The sequence below is a fragment of the Vombatus ursinus genome, unplaced genomic scaffold (assembly GCF_900497805.2).
Source record: "Vombatus ursinus unplaced genomic scaffold, bare-nosed wombat genome assembly UNPS02009918.1, whole genome shotgun sequence".
NCBI classification, from domain to species: domain Eukaryota; kingdom Metazoa; phylum Chordata; class Mammalia; order Diprotodontia; family Vombatidae; genus Vombatus; species Vombatus ursinus.
Genome location: NW_020949696.1, coordinates 7,058,918 through 7,085,953, shown reverse-complemented (window position 1 = coordinate 7,085,953; position 27,036 = coordinate 7,058,918). Strand labels below are relative to the sequence as shown.

Genomic DNA, 27,036 nt, shown 5'->3' with positions numbered 1-27,036 from the left:
AATCTGCCCAGGGTCACAAGACTAGAAAGTCTCTGAGACTGGATTTGAACTCAGGTCTATCTGACTCCATGTTCAGAGCTCTGCGCACTATGGCACCACCTAGACCTAGGCAGAAAAGTTCAGAAGGAAGACAAATACTGTGGCCCAGTGTGACTACAGGAACCCTGATGAAAGCAACATTTCAATATGAGGCTGGATAGGGACGGGGGAAAGAGGGCAGTAGTCCTCGAATGCCAGGCTGAATTTGGATTTGGCTTGGGGAGGAGTCGCAGCAGATTTGCAATGAAGACAAAAAATGTAAGAGAGAAGAGTTATTCTGGCAGCTGTGGGCAGTCTGGTTTAGAGGCAGGTGACGATGAGAACGCTGTGAACTTCTATTGTGATGTTCTCTCTCTGTGACAGCCGAAGTGGGGGGGCTGTTTATTGTTTTATTTATTTATGATTATGCTCATTTAACACACGAGGACACAAAGGCTCGCAGAGGTAGGACTGTAGGGGCTGGTGCTGATGCAGAGTACCTGAAGGGAAGAGGCACCCCAAGCAAGGGAGAACAGATGCAGTCAGTCCGAAATCCTGAGGACATCTGAACCAGATCCAAGAAAACTCTACCAGCACCTGGAAGGGCCTGGGTCATTGAGCAGTTTGACAAACCCGCACCAGCTGTCTGAGGTGGGCTAGGCACCAGGACACCCACGGATGCTGGCTGAACAGAAGGCAGTGTGGCGTCCCAAACAAATCCACACAATCCCTGCTATTGTCCCAACTGCTCAGGTTAGCCTAATGGTCTCAATGCCAGAAAGACCGGGATGGGCTACACCAGTGACCATCCCTTCCAAGGCCAAGAGGACTGGCTCCATGGCTCAGGGGACAAGGAGACTTCCCCAACCACATAAGGAAGGTTAAGAAGCCCTATTCTCTCCCAGAGCACAACTCACTTTTCCATAAAGCATTATACCACATCAGTCAGGGTAAAGAAATATAACCATTTTGCAGATGAGCAAACAGACTCAGAGAGAAGTCACCTGCTTACGTCACTTACACTGCCAGGCCTCAAAGCTAAGCCTCTGGACTCCAATTTCAGCACATGTTCTGCTCTGCCGCTGTCTTAGATACTATGGCGAGGTCGGCCTGACCTGAGGCTGTTGCCCAACCCGATGAGTAGCCCTGGGAGGAATGAGCTTGGCTTCCCTCTTAGTCTGGCTCCCAGTAAAAATCTAGTTTCCCAGCAAACTCTTATTGAGAAGGCCTATCAAAACATTTCCCAGGCGTCTGCCTCGAGCACAAGGTAATGACCACTCAAGGAAAAGGAGGATCTTTAAATTCACAGCAAACCCTGGCACTCAGACCCCAGGATTCCAGTTGTGCAAATGTCCAGGGAGTTGAATGTCTATGTATCTTTACAATTAAGCAGTTTTACCTTAAGCAATAATTGGAAAACTCCAGCTGCTTTGGAAAGGGCAGGACACTTTCATCTGTCAGGACTGAATGGTCCAGGGAAGTATCCTTAATGAAAGACGCTCAATCCCCAGACCCCTACACAATCTTTGAGGGGACAGGGACAAAAAGACAAGTCAAAGGCCTATGTCAAAGAGTTTACAATCTAATGGGAGGGTTTGCACAATAACACGCCTGTATATGAAACACACACAAGGAGGGTGTGTGGGGGGGAAGACTTCATGTAGAAAATGACATTTGACCTGAGTCCTGAAGGAAGCCAAGGATTCTGAGGTGGAGGCAAGGAGAGAAAACGTTCCAGGCAGGGGAACAACCAGTACCAAGGCAGAGAGGTGGGCAATAGAGGACTGGGCATGAAAAACAGCAAGAAAGCCAATCTGGCTGAACTGCAGTGCGCAGAGAGAGGCACCTCAGAGCTCGGTCACTCGGATGGCCCTTTCAGCCCTGAGGTTCTGCATATGCTCACAGTGTCCAAAAGGGAACTTCTCAGAGGAAAATGCAGACAGGTCAACTGGACCTACAAGGCCACCCTCATGGTGGGATGTGATGGGCTCGGCAGAAGGGTCTTCTTGTCTCGACTACAAGTCTGGAACCCTCTTATCAGAGGTCCAACCAATAGGATTAAGAGCTGGGAGAGAACTTCGAGATGTTTTAGTCCTACCCCTCACTTTCACTCGGGGGCGGGGGGGGGGGCAAAGGAGACCCAGAGAAAGGGGAAGGAACTTACCTGAGATCATAGCAGTAGGAAGAAACAGGGCCAGAATCTGAACCCCACTTTGCTGACTCCAGATTCAGGGTTCTTGGCACTCTATCATGATGGACTCAGTTTAGGTCAATTTAAACCAAACCTACTACGAAGAGGCAGCATGGGGGGTGGGGTGGGGATGGAAGAGTCAGGATGATGTAGGTTTGTGTTTTGCCTCTGACATCCTGACTGTGTGATTCTGAGCAAATTACTTCATCTCTCTGTGTGTCAGGCAACTCTCAGATTATACATTTTAAAATGACCCATCATCTCCATCCATGGAGGGAGTTTCCATCCTGATGAAATCTCAGCTCAGAACTTCATTCTTCTAAAGTGACTTGAGAAGCTTACAATTCAAAAGAGGGGGTACGAGAGTAAGTTACACAAAGGGCAGAGGGAGGACCAGACAAAGGATGGCCAGTAATGGTGGGAACCAAGAGCATTTTTTATAAAAAGCTTTATCACAGTTTGTTGTTTTTCTATCATAGACATTTGGGGATCTACCCAGTGAACTTTTCCTTCTGAAAAAGGAGGGAGCTACATTTATTTCTTTGTCTCATCCCCATCCCACCCCTCCAAGAGCTATTACTAATTAAAAAAATTTTAAAAAGAAGTTCAGCAAAACTAACCAACATATCAACAAAGTCTGACATTATGTACCCCTCATCCACAACCCCTCATTTCTACAAAGAAGAGAGAAAAATACATTTTATCAGTTCAAAGAGGAAATAAAACTACAGTGGGCTAATTTTGCTGGCCAGAGGGACCAAGCTGGGGAGGAAAGATGGCTGAGTGTAAAGCATGGGGCCCTGGCCAGTGAGTGGTACACTCTACATTGGGGTATCCCAGGAGTTCAGTGGGAAAGGATGAAGCTGTTGGGGTGTAGGGCCGAGAGAAGGGAGACAGGTGGATCCCAAGAACTAAAAGGCTAACACTGATTTTAAGAAGAGCCACTCTTAGAAACTGAGTCACCATGAGCACATTTCCAGGAAGTTTCTACAACTGAGATCAGACTTTGAAAAAAAAAAAAAAAAAAAAAAGGCCAAACCATCCCAGTAGTGAGATCTTGCCCAATTTGGTCCCTGGCTCTCATCAGTGGCCTTGTGGTGGGTGTGGTCTGTGCCCTGCCCTTGGCCTTTCTCTCATTCTCTTGCTAGGTGTCTTCTCCCTCAATCTGCCCCCACCACAGCAGTCTGAGGGTTCCTGAGAGGGACAGCAGCTACTACAGCTCTTTGATTTGGGGTTCTAGGTAACTCTGGTAGGTGGCTACTCTCCTCCTACTTTATACTGTAGCTCCTGGGGCATTTCCCATTCAGTAACTCAGAGGGCTGATTAGATTCTTTCTTAATAGATTTTAACAATTACTTTTTGTTTGTACGTCATATAAATTTACCTTTCCCAGAGAGAAATCTCTTATAACAAAGAATTTTTTTGGGGGGGGAGGGGTGTGAAAGGGAAGAGGACAACAAAAATTCAGCAAAACTGATCAATACATTCTATGCATTGACATTCTGACATTCTGTGCAACGTTTCCCACCTGTGGATCCTCCACTTCTGCTGAGGAGTGGGAGGGGTGGGGCTCTCCTCACAGCTCTTCTTTGGGGCCATCTGTTATAATTTGGCAATGCTGATTTTAGATTATTTTATGGGTTTTGGTCTTTCCATTTACATTGATGTGGCCACTTGCTTCACACTGAATCAGAACATGTAAGTTTTTCCATGCTATATTCGTTACATTTGCCATTTCTTTATAGCATAGTCATATAGCAAATTTACACCTGGGTCCAGAAACTTCCTAATTACGTGACCTAGGGCAAATCACTTAACCTCTGTTCGCCTCAGTTTCCTCAACTGTGGAATGGGAATAATAATAGCACCTTGCCTCCCAGGGTTGTTGTGAGGATCAGATGAGATAATATTTGTAAAGAGCTGAGTGCCTGGCACATAGTGGATACTATAAATGCTATCTATCTTTTATTATTATTATTATTATTTTACATTCATGAACCACAGTTCCAATCACTGGGCATTTACTTTGCTTCCAGTCTTTGCTATGACAAAAAGTGGAGACTTTTTACCACTAACCTCCCTGGGATATGTGTGTAGAGGTAGAACTATAGGTCAAAGGGTAGGGACACCTGATTTGCAAACTGTAAGTACGCCTGAAGAGAAGTATGTGTGTAGACCCCCAGGTGTCAAGGGCAACTCACAGCTCTGGTATGCTGGGCTTTGATGTCCCTTCTTTCCCTCAGGAAAGGGTATGGGTATGGATCCAGTATTAGAGGGGTAGCTCTGCTGTGATGCAAAGTCACTCCCTTGCTAAGCTGGGTTACTAGACTACTCATCCACGAGTCCACTTTGTTCAGCAAAATTATAGTGAAATGAAGAGAGTTTCAGGGCTGGAAACTCCCTCATTTTACAGCAACTGGAAAAAGCAGCCTGCAAGGGTAGAGAAGCCCCCAACGCCATGCCAGTCAGCAGCAGAGCCAGGCCTCAATCTCAGTGAGCTGCTTAGTGCCCCGGACCAGGATGCTTTCTTTGTGTTAGGCCTCAGCGCAATGCCTTACTCTCCTCCCAGTCCTAAGGATCCTCTGAGAAATCCACTTTTATTCAAATAATGTCAGACCTGGAAGAGCTGGTTAATCCAAACCCTTACTCAGAGCAGGTTCTCCTCTAAAAGACACCAAACGAGTGGCCATCCAGCCTCTACCTGAAGACATTCAGTGGTGGGGAACTCACCCCTGGAATCTCCCATTCCGCCCAGAGAAAGGAATTAGGATAACATCACTAATGATAAGAGCCAGCTTTCATCTACTGATTTTTAATGTTTACAAAGTGTTTACATTATATCATCAGACTTCATAAGAATCTCACAACAACTTTCTGATATTCTACAGATATCCCCATTCTGCAGATGACAAAAGTGAGATTCAGAGAGAGGAAGTCATTTGGCCCTAGTCACTCGGCTTAACAAAGGAGCTGGGAGTAGGATTAAAACTCAGGACTTTACTCATTCTAAATCCAGGTTCTTGCACTACAACACGTTGCCTCCAGCAAGAACAAAACTACTCAGAGGGGCAGAGGGTGGCACTTCACTCTCTAAGAAAAACCTCTCTCTCGGGGCCCAAACAAAGCCCTCCCAAGACTGTTCTCCTGCCTGTCACCAGAGTAATGAACAGCCTCCTCCGGCACACATTCCACACAGCTCATGGGAAGGAAGGAGGAGAAGCAGGAAGGGACCAAGAACTCAGGAATTTGGGGTTCCAGGAGAATAATGATCTTTAAAGAGGAAATGAAAAGCTCAAGGTTTGCAACTTGGCCTATTTTCCACCAGCCGGCGGATAATGTGAGAGGCATGGGGCACACTTTTTAAAACATAATTTAATAAGCATTTATTAAGCACCTACCATGTGCCACGCGCTGTAAAAAGCATGGGGGATACAAATAAGAGAAAGGACAGCCCCTGCCCTCAAGAAGCTTGCAGAATAATAGAGGAAGACAACAGGAGGTAGCTGGCATGAGGGGCAGGAGGCTTTCTGGAGGAGAAACCAAGCAGAGTTGCTGACAGCAAATGGAGATTTACCTGCATAATGGAACGAACCCTATAATCAGAAGCCCCTTACTAGCCTTTCCATAAAATGAGATAATACTGGAATAGTCTCTACTTCCCAGGGCCGTGATATTCCAAAGAAACAGTTCTGTAAGAGCAAGATACAAATGTAAGCTACAATTATGATAAATGGAGCAGCTAGATGGTATAGCCAGTGGATGGAGTGCTAGGCCTAGAGTCAAGAAGATCTGAATTGAAATCCACGCACACTTAGTAGCTGTGTGACCCTGGGCAAGTCACTTAACCCTATTTGCCTCAGTTTCCTCATCTGTAAAATGACCTGGAGAAGGAAATGGCAAACCACTCCAGTATCTTTGCCAAGAAAACCCCAAATGGGGTCATGATTGTTGGCTAAGAATGAAATGACTGAACAACATTTTAATAACTAATAACCAGGCCTAAAACAACACATTTACAAAAAGCTCTCCCGATAAGCAACACCGTAAAGAAGCTAGTGCAAGCATTATTCTTAACAATTTAATTATGTGGAAACTGAGGCTGAGAGAGGTAAAAAGGTTTGTTTAGAGACAAACAGCTACTAAGTGGCAGAAGAGAAATTCAAACCCAGATGTCTTATAACTGGATGACAGCAAAACTCTAGTGGCCCACTCACATCTGAGGAAGAAGGAGAATATAAGAGAAGTCATTCCCAAGGTCAGTTCCCTAAAGATGCAAGATGATTAAAGTCCCTTACCTCAGGAGAAGAAGAGGGGACTACCAGCTAGTTATAACTGGAGTATATCTGTGAGCACATAGATATAGTTGGAGTTATCAGTGAGCCCTAATATCAAAAGAATTCTAACAAGCCTTGGGTTTAGTTTTCTATGACTTAGGAATGAGGTACAAAGAGACTGCTTACCTTTCAATTATCTGAAAGAGATGTCAATATCCTTTGTCCATCTCTGTATGAAACCCCACAACTCCTAATATCTATCAGGGATCTGGAGGTTGGGCTACCATCTAGACTGAACCAACTATAAGACAATTGAAAAGGGGCCAATAAAGTAGAACTGACCATGTCTTCTTTTCCATTAAATTTATTTCTTTGTCCTCAATAAACCCTATAGTCAGATCAACTAAGTATGAATTTTGGCTTATGTTCCTACCAATCATAAACACTTAAGCTGCATACCTATATGAAGTACAATTTTTTAAAATCACAAAAACCCACATTTACATAATGTTTCAACATCAACAAAGAAAGGTAGACTATCCTATAATGGCTCTTGGAAGAAGTATGCCCACTAAATTAGGATTTCATAGGCTGTCCACTGCTTTTGGAGAAAAAAATGTCATAAAGAAGAGTTGCACAGGCATGGATGGGTTGCAGTTGGCATGCTTGGAGGGTAACTCCCAAATTGATAAGATCACAGAACCATTTGAGTAAAGTGGGAAAAGAATGTTGGATCGGGAAGTCAGAAGACAGGTGGGACCCACTTTGACCTCCCTAACACACTCTGCATGGTACCATAGCAACCTGCATTTACTCTTTATTCTACAACTAGACTGAGCTCCAAGGAGGTGGAGACTAATCTTAGCTCACTTTAAATAGCCCTCAGGGACTCAGACAGAGGTCTGAACTTAGTACGTGCCTAGTAAAAGTTGGCTGATTTGTTTAAATACCAGCTCAAACAAAGACCAGTTATGCAAGAATAGGCAAGTAACTTGACCCCCTAGGTCTGTCTTTTCATCTGGAAAACAGGGGCAATAATACCTGAAGCTACTTACCTCACAGAACTACTGAGGAAAGTGCTTTGTAAACCTTAAAGTGCTGCAGAAATGGATATCGTTGTTATACCCCCACAGAGCCTAGACCCACACAACAGATGATTAGGAGATGGCTGTCCAATGAGTGCATGGATGCACCACACTTCCAACATCAAGAGTCTGAGCAAGTTCCAGGCTCTTATCTCAATTCCCTCCTTTGGATGGTAGAATTAAAGAACATTAGAGTAGCCAACAACTGGAAATAAAATAGGAGCCTATTGACTGGGGAACGACTAAACAAAGTGTGATGCAGGAATGGAATGCAATATTATAGTATTATATTATAGTATTATATTATATTACAGTAGAAGCAACAAATATGAAGAATTCTGAGAAGCATGGGAAAACCTGACTGATGCAAAACAAAGTAAGAACAACCAGGAAAACACTATATAAACAATGGCTCCAATAATGTAATTACAAAGAAGACTATCGGCTCCACTTTCCTCCCCAAAAAAACTTCATGAAAATGGACATTGTGAAATTATAATCAATCAATGGTCAATGAACATTATTAAATGCCTACTATGTGCCAGGCATTGGCACTGAGGACACAAAAAGAGGCAAAAGACAGTCCCTGCCTTCAAGGGGCTCACAGTCTAACGGTCACCAGAATTGTCCAACCTTGCTGAAGGGATGAAAAAATGAACCTCCATACCCTCCTTGAAAAGAGAAGTGGAATAGTGCATATACTGTGAGACATAGCTAATTGTTGGCTGGTTTTGCTGAACTTTTTCTGCCCTTATTTTCGTCTTTGGCTGGCTTGCTGGGTAGAGGAAGAGGGATATTCAGAAATGAAAATGACATAAAAACAAAACAATAGGATAAAAAAACCCAAGAATATTAGAGTTTCTATATATACTCCAAGGATCTGTGATTATGTCACTCAGGTAATACGTATAGTGATGCAATCAATCAAAAATATTTCCTAAAGGCACCTAAGCCAAGGACTGCTTTGGATGCTGGGGATTCAGAGACAAAAATTATCTAGTGTGTGCCTGCATGAAGCTTACATTCTATTGTATGTGAGGATTTCAAACCTTCTGTGAGACTTCCCATACAGACATCAGGCAATGTTATTACCCTCCGGTGAACATCCATGAATGATCAACATTTCCAAGATGAGCAAGTCTGGTCCAAGGATGCAGACACATGGTTCATCACCAGGCCTAGGCCCTAAACTTGTCTAGTTTGGCAGAGTCTCGGCCAACTCTTTGTTCTTCTGACACGGGCTCTGAGACCCAGGGGCCACCTCGACAGCACTATAGTGGAGGGGAAGAGACTGACCTCAAAGATCATTTATTGCTAACCTATCCTTTGCAAAAGGAGAAACTAAGGCCCGTGGAGCAGAAGGGACTTGCCCAAGGTTGTACATTAACACTGTGGTGGTGCTGGGACTGGAACACAGATCTCCCCATGGTACCATGCTATGGTTTTCTGGATTCTATGTCTGGGGGAACTTGAGCACCTTAATTAAGAGACAGACAGACTCCAACAACCAAATGTTGTAGTCAGTGTTGGGTTAATTAGCTCCCCACAGGGAGTGCTCTGTCCAGTTAGGCTAAAAGTGTCTCAAGGGACAGGGCTGATTCTATTTTAAAATCCCAGTGCAATCTCATAAAATGGTGAGAAATGAGACCAAGGTCAAGTTACCAGGCAAAGGGGCCCTCTGGGATAGCCCCTGAATGAATAATGGGTCTAAAAGCCACTGTTCTTACCTCCCCCCAGCTCACTTATTAAGCTATTCTGAGATTGATTATTTCTTCCCCTGCTTTACATGATGGAGCTGGATGGAAACAGCAATGAATATGGAAGGGTAGCAAAGTACCAAGGATACTGGTTTGGAACTTGGGGAACCTGGGGTTGAATCCCGGCACTGCTATTTATCTTCAGGGTCATCTCAGGCAAGTTATGTCCCATCCTTGGGCCTTCCTTTGCTCATCTTTAAAATTAAGGGGTTGGATTAGATAACATCTAAGGTCCCTTTCTCAGTTATGATCTTAGGAATCCTAGTTTTGCCATTTTACTAACTTTGGGCAAGTTACTCTCCAGTTTTGTCATCTGTCAGAGGGAAATTACGAGAATTTAATAATAGCAATCGAGCACTTTGGAAGACACAGTGCTATGGAAATCTCCGCTATTATTATCAACAGCTCAGAGATTTCTGCAACTTCTTCCCTGTGCAGAGGTCACGAAAAGACTAAGGGGGAGCAGAAATGATCAGGATAGAAGGAATGTGGTATACACACCTAAAAGCAACATTTCAATTAATCAATCACTATATATTTATTGAGGGCCTACTACTATGTGCCAGATACTGTACTAGGCACTGGGGAATATACTGACAAAAATAAAACAGTCCCTGCCCTCAAGGAGTTTACCATCTATAATAATCATTAGCATTTAGATAGTGCTTTAAGATTTGCAAAGTGTTTTCTAAGTATCGCATTTAATTCTCATGACAACCTTAGGAAGTAGGTGCTTTTATTATGCTCGTTTTGTAAACGAGGAAACTACGGCAGACAAAGGTGAAATGACTTGCCCAGAGTCACACAGCTGGTTAATGTCTATGGCTGGATTTGAAGATGAGGTCTTCCTGACTTTGAAGCCAGTTGCTTCACAATCTAGCCAGGAAAGAGAATCCAACAAATACATCTGGATAGAAACTAGACACAAGTTAATTGGGGCGGGAACACTCTTGGCATCACACAAGGTTTCATGTAAAAGGTGGCGCTCAAGAAGAGGTTTAAAGGATTTTGAGAGGTAGAAAAAGGGTAAGAGTACATTCCAGGCACAGGGGACAGCCATTACAAGGCACATAGATGGCAGACGAGGTGTCCTGTGTGTGAGGACCAGCAGCATCAGTTTGACTGAACTATAGTGTGTATGGATTGGAATAATGTGCAATAAGGTTGGTAAGGCAGGTGGGAGTCAGGCTACAATACATTTTAAATGATAGAGGAGTTTATACTTGAATCTGAGAGCGACGTGGTGACACTGGCACTTTAGGAAAAACCTCTTTGGCAGCAGCTGTGGGGGAAGATGGACTGGGGAAAACTTAGGGCCAACTCCTGCTTCCTTCCTATCAGGAAGGTACCAAGGGCTGTCCTTGGTCTACAATGTCAAAATGAAGGGGTAGTGTAACTCTAGGACAAAAAAGGCCAGAGAAAAGCATTTTTTATAGGACTGTCCACATCAAGGTTGGAAAATCCTAAACTTCCACTAAAGAAGATGATAAGCAGAAACACAAGGTGTGTTTAGAGAGGAGGCGTCAGGGGTCAGAAGGATTTGATTCCATATATTACCCCAATATTATGTGAAGCACCTACTATAAGTATTTGTCAGAGAAGATGCAGCTAAGCCAAGGTAAGTGCGTTAAGGGCACAAGGCTTTAGCACTGAAGACTACTAAATAGCATTGCAGAAAAAGCCTGGAACCAGGAGTAGCAGTAGAACTGGCCCCAACGTGTAGTGTTGACTGAGGAAGTCAATGGTCCTTCTTTGTTCTCAGTTTCCTCATCTTTAAAATGTTCGAGTTGGACCACAGTCCTTGCCTGCTTTGACATTCTGTGATTCTAGCAGTACTGTTATTAGTACTGATTCTAGTCTGTACTGAGGTGATTACCTACTGTCTATCCATAGCATTTGGTTTATTATGTGATGCACTTCCTTTGAGGGACCACGAGTTTGGGATCGCAACCAGGCAAAATGAATTTCTTCCTTGGCCCCATATAGGCCAATCTTCAAAAGCAAAGGAGATTTAGGAAAGATAGTTGGTGTCTATTTTGGAATTAGTATGGTACAAGACACTCCATAAGCACCTGGGGAAAACATGGTGGACTAGTTTCAATAGTACATTCCAGCTCTAACATTCTATGTTCTAAGGCCCATGCTAGCTTTGCCATTCTAAGTGGAGGAAATGCCCACACTAGGAAATCAGGAATCCATCAAAGTATGCTCTAAAGTCATTTCTAGCTCTAATAATGGATGACCCTAGGATGCAGTGACAGAATTATGTAAAGCACTTTATAAATCTCAAAAGCACTATTCAAATTCAACCCAACTCAACAAACTTTTTAAAAATAAAATTGATATCATTATGTAACCTATATTTCCAAATGTACTTCTCTCCACCCCATAGCCAGTGAGTCCATTCTTTATAACAAAAAAATTTAAAAGGGGGGAAAAAAACCCCTAGTTTTACAGAACCAACCAACACACAGAAAAAGTCTGATATTATTTACAGTCAGTATTCCACACCCAATGGTCCCTCACCTTTGCCAAGATGAATAGAGATGCCTTTTCATACCTCTGTTGGGCCAAGCTTTATCATTATAATTTCAAAGCATGCAGTTTCTCTTTCAACAAGCATTTATTATGCTATGAGTTTTAATATTCAGGTAACATATCCATTAAATTCACTATAGTGTAGGATATAAGATGTTGGTCTAAAGCAAATACTTGACAAACTGTTCTCCAGTTTTCCTAGAAGTTCTGGTCAAATAGGGAATTCTTCCCCCAAGAAATTATTGTTCTTGGGCACATCAAACAGTTGTTGCTGATTACTCCAAACTTAGTCTACTCTGTTGATCTCCTTTTCAGCCATTATTACTCTACGGTATAATGTGAGATCAGAAAGTGCTCTTCTTTCCTCTTCCTTTATTCCTAAATATTTTTGTAATTTCCCTTGAGATTCTAGACTTTTTGTTTTTCCAAATGAATTTTATTATTTTGTCTCATTCCATAAAGTATTTCCTTGCTGATTTGACTGTTATAACACTAAATCTTTAAATTAATTTAGGTAGTGTAATGATATATCCCAGCCATGAGCAAGGAATACCCTTCCATTGTTGATATCTGTAAAGTGCGTTTTGTCATTGTATCGATAGAGGTCTTCAAAGTGCTTTGCTAGATTAGCTTCCAGAGATTTTACAGCATTCTATAGTGATTTTTAAAGGGACTTGACTTTTAAAAATTCTTTCCTGGATTTTGTTGTTGCTACAGAGAAATGCTTCAACAAGCAATTATTGAGTGCATACTATATAAAGGCACAGTAGGGGGCAATAGAAATAAAAAGAAAAAAATAAAAAATAAAAGCCTCTGTGTTTAAGGAGCATCCATTCTCTTCTCACATAAACTATTAATGTTGAGATATGCCCTCTCATTATTTATTTATTTTTGGCATTCCTTTCTAAAATTTCTGAGTTACAAAGTCTCTCCTTCCCTTCAGTCCCTCTCCCACTCATTGAGAAGGCAAGCAATATCATTATCTATGTGAAATCACACAAAACAATTCCATATTAGCCACGAACATGGTATATTTTAAATAAACTTATCAACTTACCCCCTACTTAGCAAAAACAAACTTATTAAGCTCAGACCTCAACATACTACAGACTAATAGTTTGTTAAACTCCCAGCTTACTCAGTGCCATGTGAGTTATGATTATTACTAAAAACCCTTGGCAAAAACAAATGCAATCGATTATGCCTAAGAAGATTCACTGAGTCTATGATGTCAGAAATAAGATTCAGTTCAACAGGGACAGTGAAAGGTCAAGAGTGTTCTAATCTCACCTCTATCACTTCCACCACGGTGCCCAGTACCCACCATCAACTCAGAAAATATCTATTTATTCACTGAAAGTGTTATAAGCTGAGAATTTTTTTAAACCTCACAAATACATGACATGAGTACTTGCAGCTTACTCACTCACTCACAAAATGACTTACTTTTATAGCTATAGTTCTTTAAGGCTTACAAAGCACTTTGTTCAAACCCACTTTGTAAGGGCAGCGTGTCAGTCAGTCGATATTTATTATGTGCCTACAATGTGACAGGCATTGTGCTGAGTGCTCTACAAGCTAGGTCAAAGCTTTATTATCCTTAAATAGCAGATGAGGTCAGAGGTCATGCGCCGAGCCCAATATGAGACAGTCTGATACCAGTAAATGCCTGAGTCAAGATTATAACCCAGATCTCCTGCAACAGGAAACATGATAATAGAAAGAGCACTGATTCTGGAGTCAGGACCTTGGTTCAAGTGAACCTCTGACCTTTACTAGTTGTCAGAACCTAGGCAAGTGACTTCAATTCTCTGGGCCTCAGATTCCTCATCTGTAAAAATAATGTATTCAAACTAGATGATCTTTAAGATCCCTCCAGCTCTACAGCAATGACCCTATCATCTTCACTACCTCAGGCTGCCTCTCAATAACAGGGTGCTTTCTGGTTGGAAGGACTTCATCTCATTTAATCCTCACAATGCCCTTGGAAGGCAGGTAGTATAACTCTTTACACTCTCATCTTGCACATGAGGATAATGAAGCTTGGAGAAGGAAGGCACATGCTCAGACTCACAGACCTTGTAAATAAGTGGTGGGCCCAGGCCTGGATCCCAGGTCTCTGAGCTCCAAGTTCAGGCCTCTATTATGCTACAGTACTAACAAGTCTTTTCTAGCTCTAAGATTCCGTAACTCCACATCTTATTAGAGATACTAACAACTAACAAGCAACTAACATGGGCTTACTAAGAAACCTGTTCAAAGAGAGAAGAATGCCTTTGCCAATAATGCCAAGGTAGTACAGCAAAAAGTGCCTTGGCACTTGGAGCTTGGTGAATGAGGTCTAAGGTTGGGTTCTGACACCCTGGCCCACAGAGACAACAAAATGTAAGGCAACAAGTCTTAGACTTAGAGCCAGAGGACCTGGGTTCTAATCCTAACATTGCTCCTTATTATCTGCAATGTGACTTTGGACAATTCAGTTTACTTCTCTGGGCCTCGGTTCTTCATCTGTAAAAGAAGAGGGCTAGATTATATGACCACTTCAAGGTATATTTAATATCTAAAACTGATGATGCTACAACCTATCTGAGCCTCAGTTTCAGTAAAACAAGGATAACAAATCTCATGATGAGACCTCCCTGCTCCATGGCATTGGGAGAGAAATAGTTTATTAAAGTGCTCCAGAAATATGGATTATTATTATTATTCCCTTTGGAAGAAACAAAATATAGGGAACAAAAGGTAAAGTTTTGTGTGTTTCTGGCACAGAGATTTGACTCCAAGATCATTTTCTTCCAAACTGCAGCTGTTGAAGCTATTTCAGTTTCTTCAAACTAAGCAACATGTTATTCAAAAATAGCATGTGAAAATAAAGAAACACTAAATTTGGAAAGTTTGCACCCAGAAACATTCTTTGGAAAGATGGGGGAGGCTATAACAGAGCTGAGATTTCTAACCCAGAGTGAGAACTGAGGTGGTTAAATCAACTAAAGGGCCAACAACGATTTCCTGAGGCCTACTATGTGCCTAGGCCTAGGGGACAAAGAAGGAGGTCTCTTGTCTAATACAGTCTAAGAGGTTAGCAGCTAGAAACCTAAGACAGGAGACTGCAGCAAATTCACACCATCTGAGGTTCAAAGAAGCAACAAGGGCTTCCTGGGTCTGTGAATCAAGTACTAACATCACAACACTGGCCCCTAACACTTATACTCTTATATAGTGCATTTTGCTTGCTAAAGGGCTTTCAAACCTTTCCGAATCAGGGTATCAGAGCCTGAACCCTAAGCCAACTGAATCCAACTCTTAGAAGGAATCTCCCTCATGATATATCCAACAAGCCTTTTTTTGTATCCCTGAAGCTTAGCACAGTAAGTACCTCGGCGCACAATAAAGGTTTGCGGACTGATCTGCCACAAGCTTGTTGGAAGATCTCTAATGATGAGGACTTCACTACTACCAAGAACAGCAGCTACTCCATTCCTTGACAGCTCTGAATAAGCCATTTTCCTTTATAACCTCCTCCTTGTGAGAACCCTCAGCCCCAAGTTCCTAATTCTGGAGCCAAGGAGAACAAAGACGATCCTTCTTCCCTGATTTAAAGACAGCAATTGTGGCAGCTTTTTCTTATCCAAGTAAAACATCCTCATTTCCTTCAAGCGATTCACACATATCAAAGTTTAAAGACCTTTTGCCAGGATTTCAGCAGACCAGAATTCGCCAAAGATCCTACCTCAATCCTCAACTTGTAGAGTTCTACTCAAGTTCCCCTGTGCTTCTTTCCCTTGGGTTGGAGATGATCCTGAGGCAATGCTTAGAGACAACATGGGCCCAGCTATATAGTCGGGCAGATGAGGTCTAGCCACATTAAGTACAAAAGTGCTCACCACCAGGAAGGCTGCAAGGAGAACTGGGCCAGCCACAACAACTCTCAAAGACCTACTTGGCATGGAAGAGGTGCAACTGGAGTTGGTAGAGATGATGGGGATGCAGATGAATCTGAGGATGCTGAAGTATTATAGGAAGTTCTTCAGAGTTTGTAAAGTGCTTTCAAAAAACCCAATTTGATCCTCACAAAAGTTCTGTGCCATAAGCAAGAGCAAGAGGTATGCTAGTCTGGTAGAAAGTGCATGCGAGCTCGAGCTCTAGAAGCAAAGGACATGAATTCCCTTTGTGCCCTCAGGCAAGTCAAGCTCTCTGAACCTCCTTTTCTTCATCGGTAAAATGAAGGGGGTGGATGAGGTGACTTCTGTGGTCCCTCCAGTTTTACAGCTATGATTCTGGGTGCACAGGACCACTATCCTTATTTGGTGCAGATGAGAAAGCTAGACCTAAAGAAGGAAAGCAATTTATCGTGGGCCACATAACTAGTCCACTGGATCTAAAAAATGCAGTGGCACGGCATAATGAGAACCCAGGCATCTGAGTTCCTGCGTTCTGTTTTAACTACATCAGGCATTGTCCTTCTAAGTCCAAACACACTTGGTCCAACAAAAGTTCTCAGTTCTTCAAGGTCTATATGTCTCCTCAAGCTCCTGCAAACCCCAGACAATCATTTCTGAAGAACTGGTTCAAGGGTAATGCCATTAATCAAAGGGGTTTAAAGTAGGGGGGAGAATGGAAAGAATAGGGCAGACTCACAGAACAGGAAATCAGAACTAGAGGGTACCTTAGAACACAGAACAAAGAACCTTAGAAACCACCATTTCCTCATTTTAGCAAACAGATGCAGAAACTGAGGCACTGAAAGGGAAAGTGATTTGTACAGAGTTGTAAAGCAAGAGCCAGAAGTAGAATCCAGGTCTCCAGCCTCCATGTCATCTCACACCCAATTCTACATTTTCCAAAAGTTCCTAAGACTAGCAGACAGGATATCCGAGGAGCCACTAGAAACCTGAAGTGTAGTATTACACCTTCCCAAGCAGCCCCCCCTTTCCAGCGTCACCAAAATGCCTTGCTGGTCAATAGCCTACTGTCAGAAACTGAACTCTGATCTGGGCTCTATCATCCAAGTTCAACAAGGGACAGGCACGAGACAGGAGCATGCGCAGGATTACCTGGTTAAGTGCTGAGAACTGTAGCCAAAACTGCATCTGGGCCATGCTACAAGGACACTGGGCTCAGAGCAGCCCACAGGACAGGCTCCCCCTTCACAGCCAAGCAGGGAGAAAGATACATTCGTGACAGCGGCAGCAACATCAGCAGCAGAAAGAGCAGCCTTCAGATATCTGCCAAGGGCCCGGGCCACCACCAGAGAGGAAACTGGCCAGGACAGCAAGGAGCCGGAGGTGGCAGCCCTGGCTGGGAGAGGACCGCAAGCACGGGAGATTTGCATAGACTGTTTAGTCATGGAGCCTCGGAGCTTACTTCCTCTAAGACCAGGGCTGACTTTCAGGAAATGATGTCTGCTTGGTAAGTCGGTGAAATTACCGGCAGTGTGATGAGAATTACTGTATGTGGTGTAATTGAGCTGCCGAGACACTGTAAACAAAGATGACCTCTTCAATAGGCTTTGATTTCATGAGGGACAGAAATGAAGCCTCCAGCTACCTGGCTCCTGCTGCGGCGGCAGCCGGTTTCCCTTCACTCTTCTCTCTCAGGGAGTCAAAGATCCTAAGGCTTTGGCCTGCAGTTTCCCTCTGTGTCCGTCACACAGACACACAGACACACACACACAGCCCCCCCAGAGAGGGTGTGGAACATGACACTATCTTTTTAAAAACAAGACTGACAGAAGACAAATATTAAAACAAGCATTTTAAGAGGCAGTGATTCAGAAGAGACCGTGATTCAGAAATCTCAGGACCCAATCCTGACAGATATCACTAACTTACTGTGTGACCTTGGGTTAGTCACATGAAATCTGAGAATTCTAACGCTGGAAAGGGATCTTAGAGACAGTTATTTTGTAGCTGAGGAAACTGAGGTCCACTGGAGGAAAGTACCTTCTCAGAGGTGATTGGGTAACTAAGTGTCAGAGGAGGCCCTGGCCTCCTGACCTATAATGCCAAGTCTAAAGCTCCTGCCATGACACTCACACTGCTCCCCATGCTTCATCTCCTGGCCTCAGTTCCTTCAGGTGTATGTACTAGACAGCTCCTCTAAGACCACTCTGGCTTGAACATTCAAGGATTCAAAAGCTGCCTACAGACCCCGGCTCGAGCATCCCACAAGTACCACCCCCGGTCTCTCAGTATCATCTCTTCTCTCACCAAACCACAAGCACAGGAACGAGTCTGATGACCTAGCTAGCCCCTCAAAGTCTCCGTGGACGCTGATCTTTTTAAATCCTTTCTTCAAATTAGATCACCTGTCTAATGTCCCAGGGAAAGCAGGAAGCACCGGGGCTCCTGTTGAGGATAGGCTAATTCTGAAGTCACTTTCTAGATGCAGGGGTGGGGAAACCGTGGCCTTCTAGGTCCTCGGGTGTGGCTTTTTGACTGAGTACAAGTCTTACTGCACAAATCCTTTTATGAAGGGGATTTGTTCTGTGAAGTTTGGATTCAGTCAAAGGGCCAAACTTGAGGACCTAGAGGGACATGTGTGGCCTCGAGGCCACAGGTTTTCCACCCCTGTTCTAGACAAACGTGATAAGGAAAGTCTAGGTCAAGCTTCACCCAGGGCAGCTTGCTTTTGCCTTTTGCCAAAAAGGGAATGACTCAGTGACAAAAAGGGCATTTGTCTAGTGTAGGGAGCAAAGAGAGATATGGGCAGCAGGAGACTGGCCATATATCCCCAGGTCCCAATCTGAATTTTCTAAGTCTAGGGTCTTTGAAGTGAAAGGGATTATCTGGGCTTGTTGTTTAGTCATTTCTCCATTGTGACTGACTCTTCGTGAGCCCTTTTGAGGGTTTTCTTGGAAAAGATACTGGAGTAGTTTACTATTTCCTTTTCCAGCTTATTTTACAGATGAGGAAACTGAGGCAAACAGAGTTAAGTGACTCGCCTAGGGTCACACAGCTAGTGAGTGTCTGAGGCTGGATTTGAACTCAAGTCTTCCTGATTCCAGGCCTGGCACTTTATCCACTGCACTACCTAGCTGGTCTTAACTCTGCCATTTTACTGAGATGGAAACTGAGACCAGGGAAGTGAAATGACTTGTCCAAAGCCATCAAAGAAATATGTTGATAGTAATTCCCTTTAAATCTTAGCTAAAGTCACACCTTCTGCAAGAAGCCTCTCTTCAGTCTTCCTTAATCCTTGTGCCTTCCCCCTGAAATGATCCCCAATGCACCCTGTACATAGTTGTTTGGAAATTGTCTTTCCCATTGAACTGTGATCTCCTAGAGAGCAAGGACTGTCTTTTGCCTTTTTTTGTATCCCCAGCACTTAGCACAGTGCCTGGTATATAGCTGGCACTTACTAGATGCTTGCTGACTGATTGAAGTAGCAAAACTGGGTGATTCAAATTCAGGCCTTTCACTCATCTGTAAAATGAGTGGGTTGGACCAATACCAGTGTACCACTCTTCCCCTAATAATACAATGATTCTCAGAGATGAGTCACTCTACTTTCCTGGGGCTGGGCCCATGCAGGGCCCCACCCTTAGCCACACTGTCCTACTCCAAGGAAGCTTCAAAGTGGGAACATGGAGGAAGGTCCTTGGAACTGTGGAGTATCGAGACTGGAAGAGATCTCTGAAAGCAGATGGAATAACCTCTACCTGAAGTAGGAACACCCTTTATCACATCCCCAAGAAGGAGAAATCCAGCCTTGGCACAAATACTTCCATAAACAAGCAGCTTACTGACTATAAAAGCAATATTTCCATTTTTGCACGGCTCAAATTTTTATTAAGCTCCTCCCTAGGCAGCGTGATGGCCCAGTGGAAAGAGCACTGGGAGCCCAGTCAAGAAGACCCAAGTTTAAATCCAGCCTCAGACACTTACTAGCTGTGTGACCCTAAGACAAGTTATTCAGCATCTGCCTGCCTCGCTTTTCTCTTCTGTAAAATGGGAACAATAACAGCACCTTCTTCCCAGGACTGCTGTGAGGCTCAAATGAGATATTTGCAAAGTACCTGGCACACAGGAGGCATTTGATAAATGCCTGTTCCTTTCTCACCTCCCCATACTGATCTGAAAATGGACTCTCTTAGATGGGCTCAAAATTATCTAGGCAAAAACCCATGTTGAACGACAGAAAAGCTGGCCTTGGACAAAGAAAACAAGGTACATGGTATTCCAAATTAAAATCAGACTAAGGAGAAACCCTTCTTTTTAATGCTTTTTTATAATTACAAAGCGATGCCCTCAAGTCAATGAAAAATATTTATTATGTACCTACTGTGTGCAAAGCAATAGGGACACAAAAACAAGCACGTTCCTGTCCTCAAGAAGCTTCTATTCTACTGTGTACTGCATTCCATACAGTAATCCCATGAGGCAGGCCATGTATTATTATCCTTGTTTTATAAATGACAAAAATAAGTGCAGAGAGGTCACAAGACCATACATCTAGACCTGGAAGGTAGCCCAAAGGCCTTCTAGTGCAGACTTCTCATTTCACAGATGAGGAAACTGAGATCCAGGGAAGTTAAGTGATGTGCTTGAAGTTACATGGGTAAAAAGTACCGGAGGAGAGATCTGAACTCGGCATCAGTGAGTCCAGAGCCAGTACTCTTTCCACTACACCACACTGTTCCTGGATAGCCAAAACTTCTCTCCCCCTGTGTGGAAGTCAGTTCTTAGGTGCACGACCACATCATCTGCCTCCCACCAGGCCACCCATCCCTTGCCCACGGCCAGACGACCAGGAAAGGTCGAAGCGGGCAGGCTGGAATGGGCCAGGGCCTTTGCCTCCAAGTCAAGTACTCTTTCCACTCCCTCAGATCACCTCTGTAACAGATGCAGACATGATGGAAAATGCTAACCATGAAGTCGAGGAAGAAAAGTGATTAGGAAAAAACCCCCATTCGGACCCAAACTGAAGGTGGATGTGCTTCAGAATTCTAAAGTCAGGAAGTCTGCTGGATCAGCTTTGTGGAGGCCCTCTGGGATTAGCCAGGACAGCTAGGGCTGGTAGAACAAAGACCACCTAACAAAAGTTCCCTAAAGCACCATCCAGGAAACTTTGCCAAACTTCCTTTCCCTGCACCAGAAGCTACCCATCCCATTAAACACAGCCCCACTGAATGTGGCACAGTTCTTATGGAATGGTCCAATATGGGCTGTCCTCAGTTTTCCTTCATATTCTTGTGAGCAAGAACAGCATGGGCAGAACTGGGGCTCAGGGAGGTAACCACATTACCTTGGTCCAAGCTGAGAAAGCTGCAAGCAGGCTGTGGATTACCCTCCTCTCCATTCCCATCACTCCATAAAGCTCTGAAGAGGAGAAACAGTCAGAAAGTACAAACCCCTTCAGGTTCAAGCTCAGTGCCAGGCCGGGGCCTGCCCTGCAGCTCTGCTGCAGCTGCTGCTCCTGCTGTAGCCAATAAAGGGGTAGCAAAGGGGAAAAAAAAAAAAACCTTGATTTTTTTTTCCCTTCCTCTGGCAGGCTGCCACGAGAGACGTCTGTCTTCCCGTCAGGAGGGCTGGCCATCCGAGAACTCAAGGAGGCCAGCTGTCACAGTGGCTTCTGCCGGGGGGATGGGAGGGAGTCATCCTCCTCCCTGGGCCTTCTGGGGCAGCTAGGAAAGACTTCTTGGACCACAAAGCCCAGGGCTGCTCAGATTCCAGTTCTCAGGATGCTTTTCCTGACCAAATCACACAATTTTGGAGTTGGAAGGGACCTCAGAGGTCATCTAGTTCAACTCATGTATGAAAAAGAGCCCCTCTACAAGAGAACTGACAAGCATCCAGCCAGTTTTTGCCTGAGGACCTCCAGGAAGGCCCAAGGAGGCCAGGGATCCCAAGACCGATAACATCAATGTCTATGATGAGGTCCAGAGCACTGTTTCCCAGATGAATAAATGACTTAAAGGCAGGACTAGGAAGCCCTTCATCGATTTGTTATCTGAAATGGAAATAATCTTCCTAGTTATTTGAGGCTGGTGTTTGGAAATATGCTCTAGGGCAGACAGCCTTTGGTAACAGTGCACAGAGGAAAGAACACTGGTCCTGAAGTCAAGATCCCTGCATTCAGGGTTTGGCGCTGGCATTTACAGCAATCTAGGATGTTACTTCAGTTATATCAATAGTAAAATTAATAAATAAAGTAACACTTAGGCTCCCCACCTCGAAGGATGGTTGTGAGGAAAGCACTTTGTAAACACGGAAGCCCTAATGGAAATGGCATTCTGTGTTTTCATTTGATAGTCCACACAGGTTTTTATCCTCCCCAAAGTCTATGAAACGTTGAGTACCAACACCCATAAGTTCTGCGGCTATAAATTTGACCCCAGACAGTTGGAAATCAACCTTTTTTTTTTTTTTTAAACTCCAGTCACAGAATGAAAATCTTTTAGGATGAGAGGGTATCAAAAGTCATGAAATCCAGCTCCCCTCATAAAGACCCAGGGAAGGGAAGTGACTTAACCAGAGTTACAGGACAAGTTAGAGGCAGAACAGGACTCATTTCTGAGAAGGCTTTCCTGTGTTTAGTAATCATCCTCAAGACTGGGCAGTCTTTCCTTAAAACCAGCTGAAATCTTGCCCGTTACAACTAAACTCCTTATCTTCTTGTAGACTCAGGACTCAGGAAACTAAAGGTTAAGTTAAAAGTTAACCAGAGGAAGTTTCTCACTGGCATGGAAGGAGTACCTTCATTCTACATTTGAGGGAGGAAAATCAGGACAGCGAAGGAACTCAAGATGGTTAGCTGCAGGGGAGGTTTGATGACTGCCTTTTAGGATCTGAAAGGCTTTCACGGGTAAGAAATATCAGCTCTGTTCTGCCTGGCCCCAGAATGGCACTAACAGTACTAGTGGCGGTCACTAACATTTATATAAAGCTTGCTATTTGCCCAGCATTATGCTAAGCGCTTTACAATTATTATATTACTTGGATCCTCACAACAACCCTGGGAGGTAGGTGCTATTATTATCCTTATTTTGCAGATGAATAAAATGAAGCAGAGATTAAGTGACTTGCCTAGGGTCACACAACTAGTAAACGACTAGATCTGAACTCGTGATTTCCTGACTTCAGGCCTGGTGCTCTATTTACTGTGTGACTTCACTGCCACAGGAAAGAATTAGAACCAATAAATCAATCAATCAGTAAGTATTAAGCATCTACTGTGTGCCAGGCATGGCACTAGGAGCCTGAGTCACAAAGACACAAGTGAAACAGTCACCAATGTCCAAGAGCTGCATTCTCTAGGTGAAAGGGGTAAAGTTACACTAATGCACAATTGATGCAGGTGAGAAGGCCACTTGGAATCACACCCCAAAGTCATCAAAATGTAGATACCCTGTGATCCAGAGCAAGCCCCACTAGGTAGATACCCCAAGGAGGTAAAAGATCAGTAAGCACAAAAACAACTTAAAGCAAGACTGTTTGTAGTAACAAAGACATGGAAATAAAATAGGGGCCTTTTGATTGGAGAATGGCTGAACAACTTGTGGTAAAAGAATGTGCTTGAATACTACAGTGTCTGGTGCATAGCAGGCGCTTAATAAATGTTCACTGACTGTGATGTAAGAAATGACCATGGCAGATTCAGAGAAACCTGGGAAGAGTTGTATGAACTGAGACAGAGTAAAATGGGCAGAACTAGAAAAACTGACATGATGACGTTAATATGTAAAGGATAACACTTCTGAAAGACGTCAATAACTCGGATCGAAGCAGTGACCAGTCATGAATTTAAAAGACTGATAATGAGGCATGACTTCCTCCGCTTAGCAGAAGTGAGGAGTTGGAGGTACAGAACGAGATGTCAATTTGCAGATATGATCATTAGGTTACCATTTTTTTTTTGGCTTTACTATACTCACTTGCTCTAAGGGAGCATTATTTGGGGAGGGCAGAATTAGCTTGTAGCAAGAGATGCAAAACATTTTAAAAACAAAGAGAAGAACACCAAGAAGACATTTTAAAATACACTGAAGAAAACAAAATGAAATTCAGAAAGTAACACAAATGGGGTGATTTTGTTATTCCTTTGTTCAGTTTAATACACACTTTAAAAAACCATATAAGAAATTCAGAATTTTAGAACCATCATCTTTACTATTCTTTTCTACATCCTAAAATGTCTGTTTCTGTTGAAAACAAGTTCAAAAAAAAATTTTTTTTAAGGAAAGTTATAGGGAGCAGATTTCAGCCAAAAAATAAGGGAAAACTTCCTAATCACTGAGGTTCCTAAATATGGATCAAGTCATCTCAACAGCTTCCCTATCACCAAAAACATTTGAATGCAAGTAGGATGATCACTGCCAGGGATGCTTTGGTAAAGGGTCTGGTTCTGGTAATGCACTGGACTATAAACTCTCTGACCCAAGGTCCCATCTAACTCCTGGATTCTATGATTCAAGAAAGATTCTGACATGTGTGACACCCTCTTGGGTAAGTATATAACCCAGACCTTTGGAAAGGATAGCTGTGTGTCCATAGCAGGGCACTGCTGAAATTGATTACTGGACTTAGGAGTCAGAAGCTCTGGGTTCAAATCCCAGGACCCCAACTTACTAGTTGTGTCATTATGGGCAAGTGATTGCACTCTTTTATAGATGAGGAAGCTGAGGCTAAAAGAGTTGTGAAGAACAACTAAGTTAAAAAAAAAAACACTTGGCAAACTTGGAAGTCAGTTGTTGTTATCTGCTGTTAGGTAGATGTGGACAAATCACCTCACCTCTCTAAACCTATAACCTACCCTATTAAAACAGAGATAACACATTCATGACCTAATTCCACAGAGGTATCTGGAGGGAAGTGCTTTTGCAAACCTTAAAGTGATATGGAAATGGGAATTTATTTTTTATTGTTGTTATTAGCATTTTTCTCATCCTTTTTAAGGGGACAAGAAAAATCATTAATTTTTAATCTCTTTAAATTTGAAAAACTCTTCAAAGTTTTTTCATCTTTAATTTTTTACAAAACATTTTAATCTTTTTCTCATACTTTTTTCTATTTCAGATAGAAATAGTCTTGGGGCAAGTCACTATCCTGCTAATATTCCTTTCTATTCAACATCCTGTGGACCACTGCATAGTTGAGAAAGCAGCTGCTTTTGGAAGTTGAGTCAAAGTATTAGGTTACCAGCTCATCTTCTGAAGGCTCCTTAAAGGAGGCAAAAAGGCCTAAGTAGGGATAACATGACCCTCTGGGCCTGTTCCCATGTGATTTTTATCACCCTGACCACATCTCTATACACTGAAAGCCTTTTACTTCATGTAGAGTGAAGATTATGAGTATGTGGGGTGGCACTATCTATCAAAATGTTTTTCTTTTGCTTTTTTTTTTCTGAGGCAATCGGGGTTAAGTGACTTGCCCAGGGTCACACAGCTAGTAAGTGTCAAGTGTCTGACGCCAGATTTGAACTCAGGTCCTCTTGACTCCGGGGCTGTGCTCTATTCACTGCGCCACCATAGTGTACCCAAAATGTTACTCTTAAGTTTTTACTGATCCATGTTATGTCCAGGTGTTTGTGGGCAAGTTTAGTTGACTAAATTCATAGGAATGTTGCCTGTGGAGGGCCTTTTAATTCTATTCTTGGATTTGTTTCTCTGATGATGGTCCAATTCCAGTATAGCTTATGGGTTACTTCAGATATTCTGAGGCCTATATCTGTAGGCTGAGGACTTGTCACATGTGAGCTCATGGATGTTCTGATGCCAGTCAGTCAAGCAGCATTTATTAAGAACCTACAGTGCGATGGGCACTGTGCTAAGCCTGAGGACGCAAAGGAAGGCAAACACCAGGTCCTGTTCTCAAGGAATCTAATGAAGGAGACAACAGGCAAACAGCTCTGTACGCATAAGCGACGCATGCAGGATAAACTGGGGGTGGTCTCAGAGAGAATGCACTTGAAGGAAGCCAGGAAAGCTGGAGGTGGAAGGGAGGAGGGAGAGAAGGACAGTTAGCGGCAGTGCTCGGAACTGACATATGCAGGGTGGTGTCTGAGGAACAGCCAGGAGGCCAGGGGCCCTGGACTGCAGAGTACACCAGGGGCATGTATGATGCTAACTAAAGGACACATCTCGTGAGGCATTTAGTAGGTCCTGAACTTTGGCAGCACGCACTGCTGCCTGTATAATCTACATTCCTCACTAGGTCTGAGCTCCTAACGACAAATTTGCATGATGTGGTCACTTTTTCAATGCTTCCTTGTCAATATATTGTTGGCTAAAGTCAGATAAATGTTGTTTGTGGCAGGATTTTTGATCCTACTCTTGGATGTTAGTGGCTTCATGGCAACATGAGGAGGGAAGTCACTTTTAGTTACATTCAACCAATCCAAGGGGAGGGACTTGTTATCAGTCTTTACTATTGGTCCAGGAAGACTCATCTTCATGACATCAAACCTAGCCTCAGACACTCACTAGCTGTGTGACCCTGGGTAAGTCACTTAACAATGCTTGCCTCAGTTTCCTCATCTGTAAAATGAGCTGGAGAAGGAAATGTCAAACCACTCCAGTATCTTTGCCAAGAGAACCCCAAATGGGGTCACAGAGAGTTTCACAACTGAAACAACTGAAGAAACAAGAACATGAAATGCTGCCTGCTTATTCCAAAAGTTTTCTACCTTTCTATTGTGATCTAAGCAAGTCTATCAGCCTTCCTCCTTTTCAAGTAAAGAATTATTCCTCTTTCTGTCAGGATGACGGGCCCTATGTTGTGTTAATATTGTAAAGGTTTTTATTCAGGTACTTTCCAAATCAGTTATAGTTCATTTTATAGTTCCAAAGGTACAGAGTCAAACCTGGTAATGTACAGCTTTTATTTCTTCTTTTTTTTAATTATATTATTATTATTATTATTATGCCAACTGGAAGGCAAACAGGGCAGAGATAACTTCTCAAGGACGCCAACCAAACCTGGGCCTCATCTACGAAAGCCAAAGAGACAGCTGGAAATTAACCCTGCTCTCTTCACTCCACTAACCGCTCACTTCCTTGAACATATCACAACAGCAGGGTTTGCTACTGTCCCCTTCCTAAAATCAGTTTTCCATTCTGTCTCATGCGGTAATGAAGGGCTCAGCAATAAGCAATCTAAGCTAGAAGGTGAGGCTCTGTCAGGGAGGAAGAAGCAAAAAAGATAGTCAGTTCCAGAACAGTGGCTTCCATTGCA

At 43.2% G+C, this 27,036-nt stretch overlaps 1 protein-coding gene across 5 annotated transcripts in view; it reads right to left on the bottom strand.

The window, feature by feature from the left end:
* The window catches only part of SBNO2 (strawberry notch homolog 2), a 225,367-nt gene that overhangs the window by 59,984 nt on the left and 138,347 nt on the right, over positions 1-27,036 (bottom strand). For 2 of the 5 annotated variants that reach the window (XM_027853164.1, XM_027853165.1), the window contains exon 1: positions 16,918-17,217. The exons of 2 other annotated variants lie outside the window; for them this stretch is intronic. In XM_027853164.1, the coding sequence (XP_027708965.1) occupies positions 16,918-16,962 (45 nt within the window). In that variant the 5' untranslated portion in view covers positions 16,963-17,217. Of the gene's footprint in view, positions 1-16,917; positions 17,218-21,109; positions 21,246-27,036 lie in introns of those variants that run through there. One more of the 5 variants, XM_027853163.1, reaches the window with a different exon arrangement.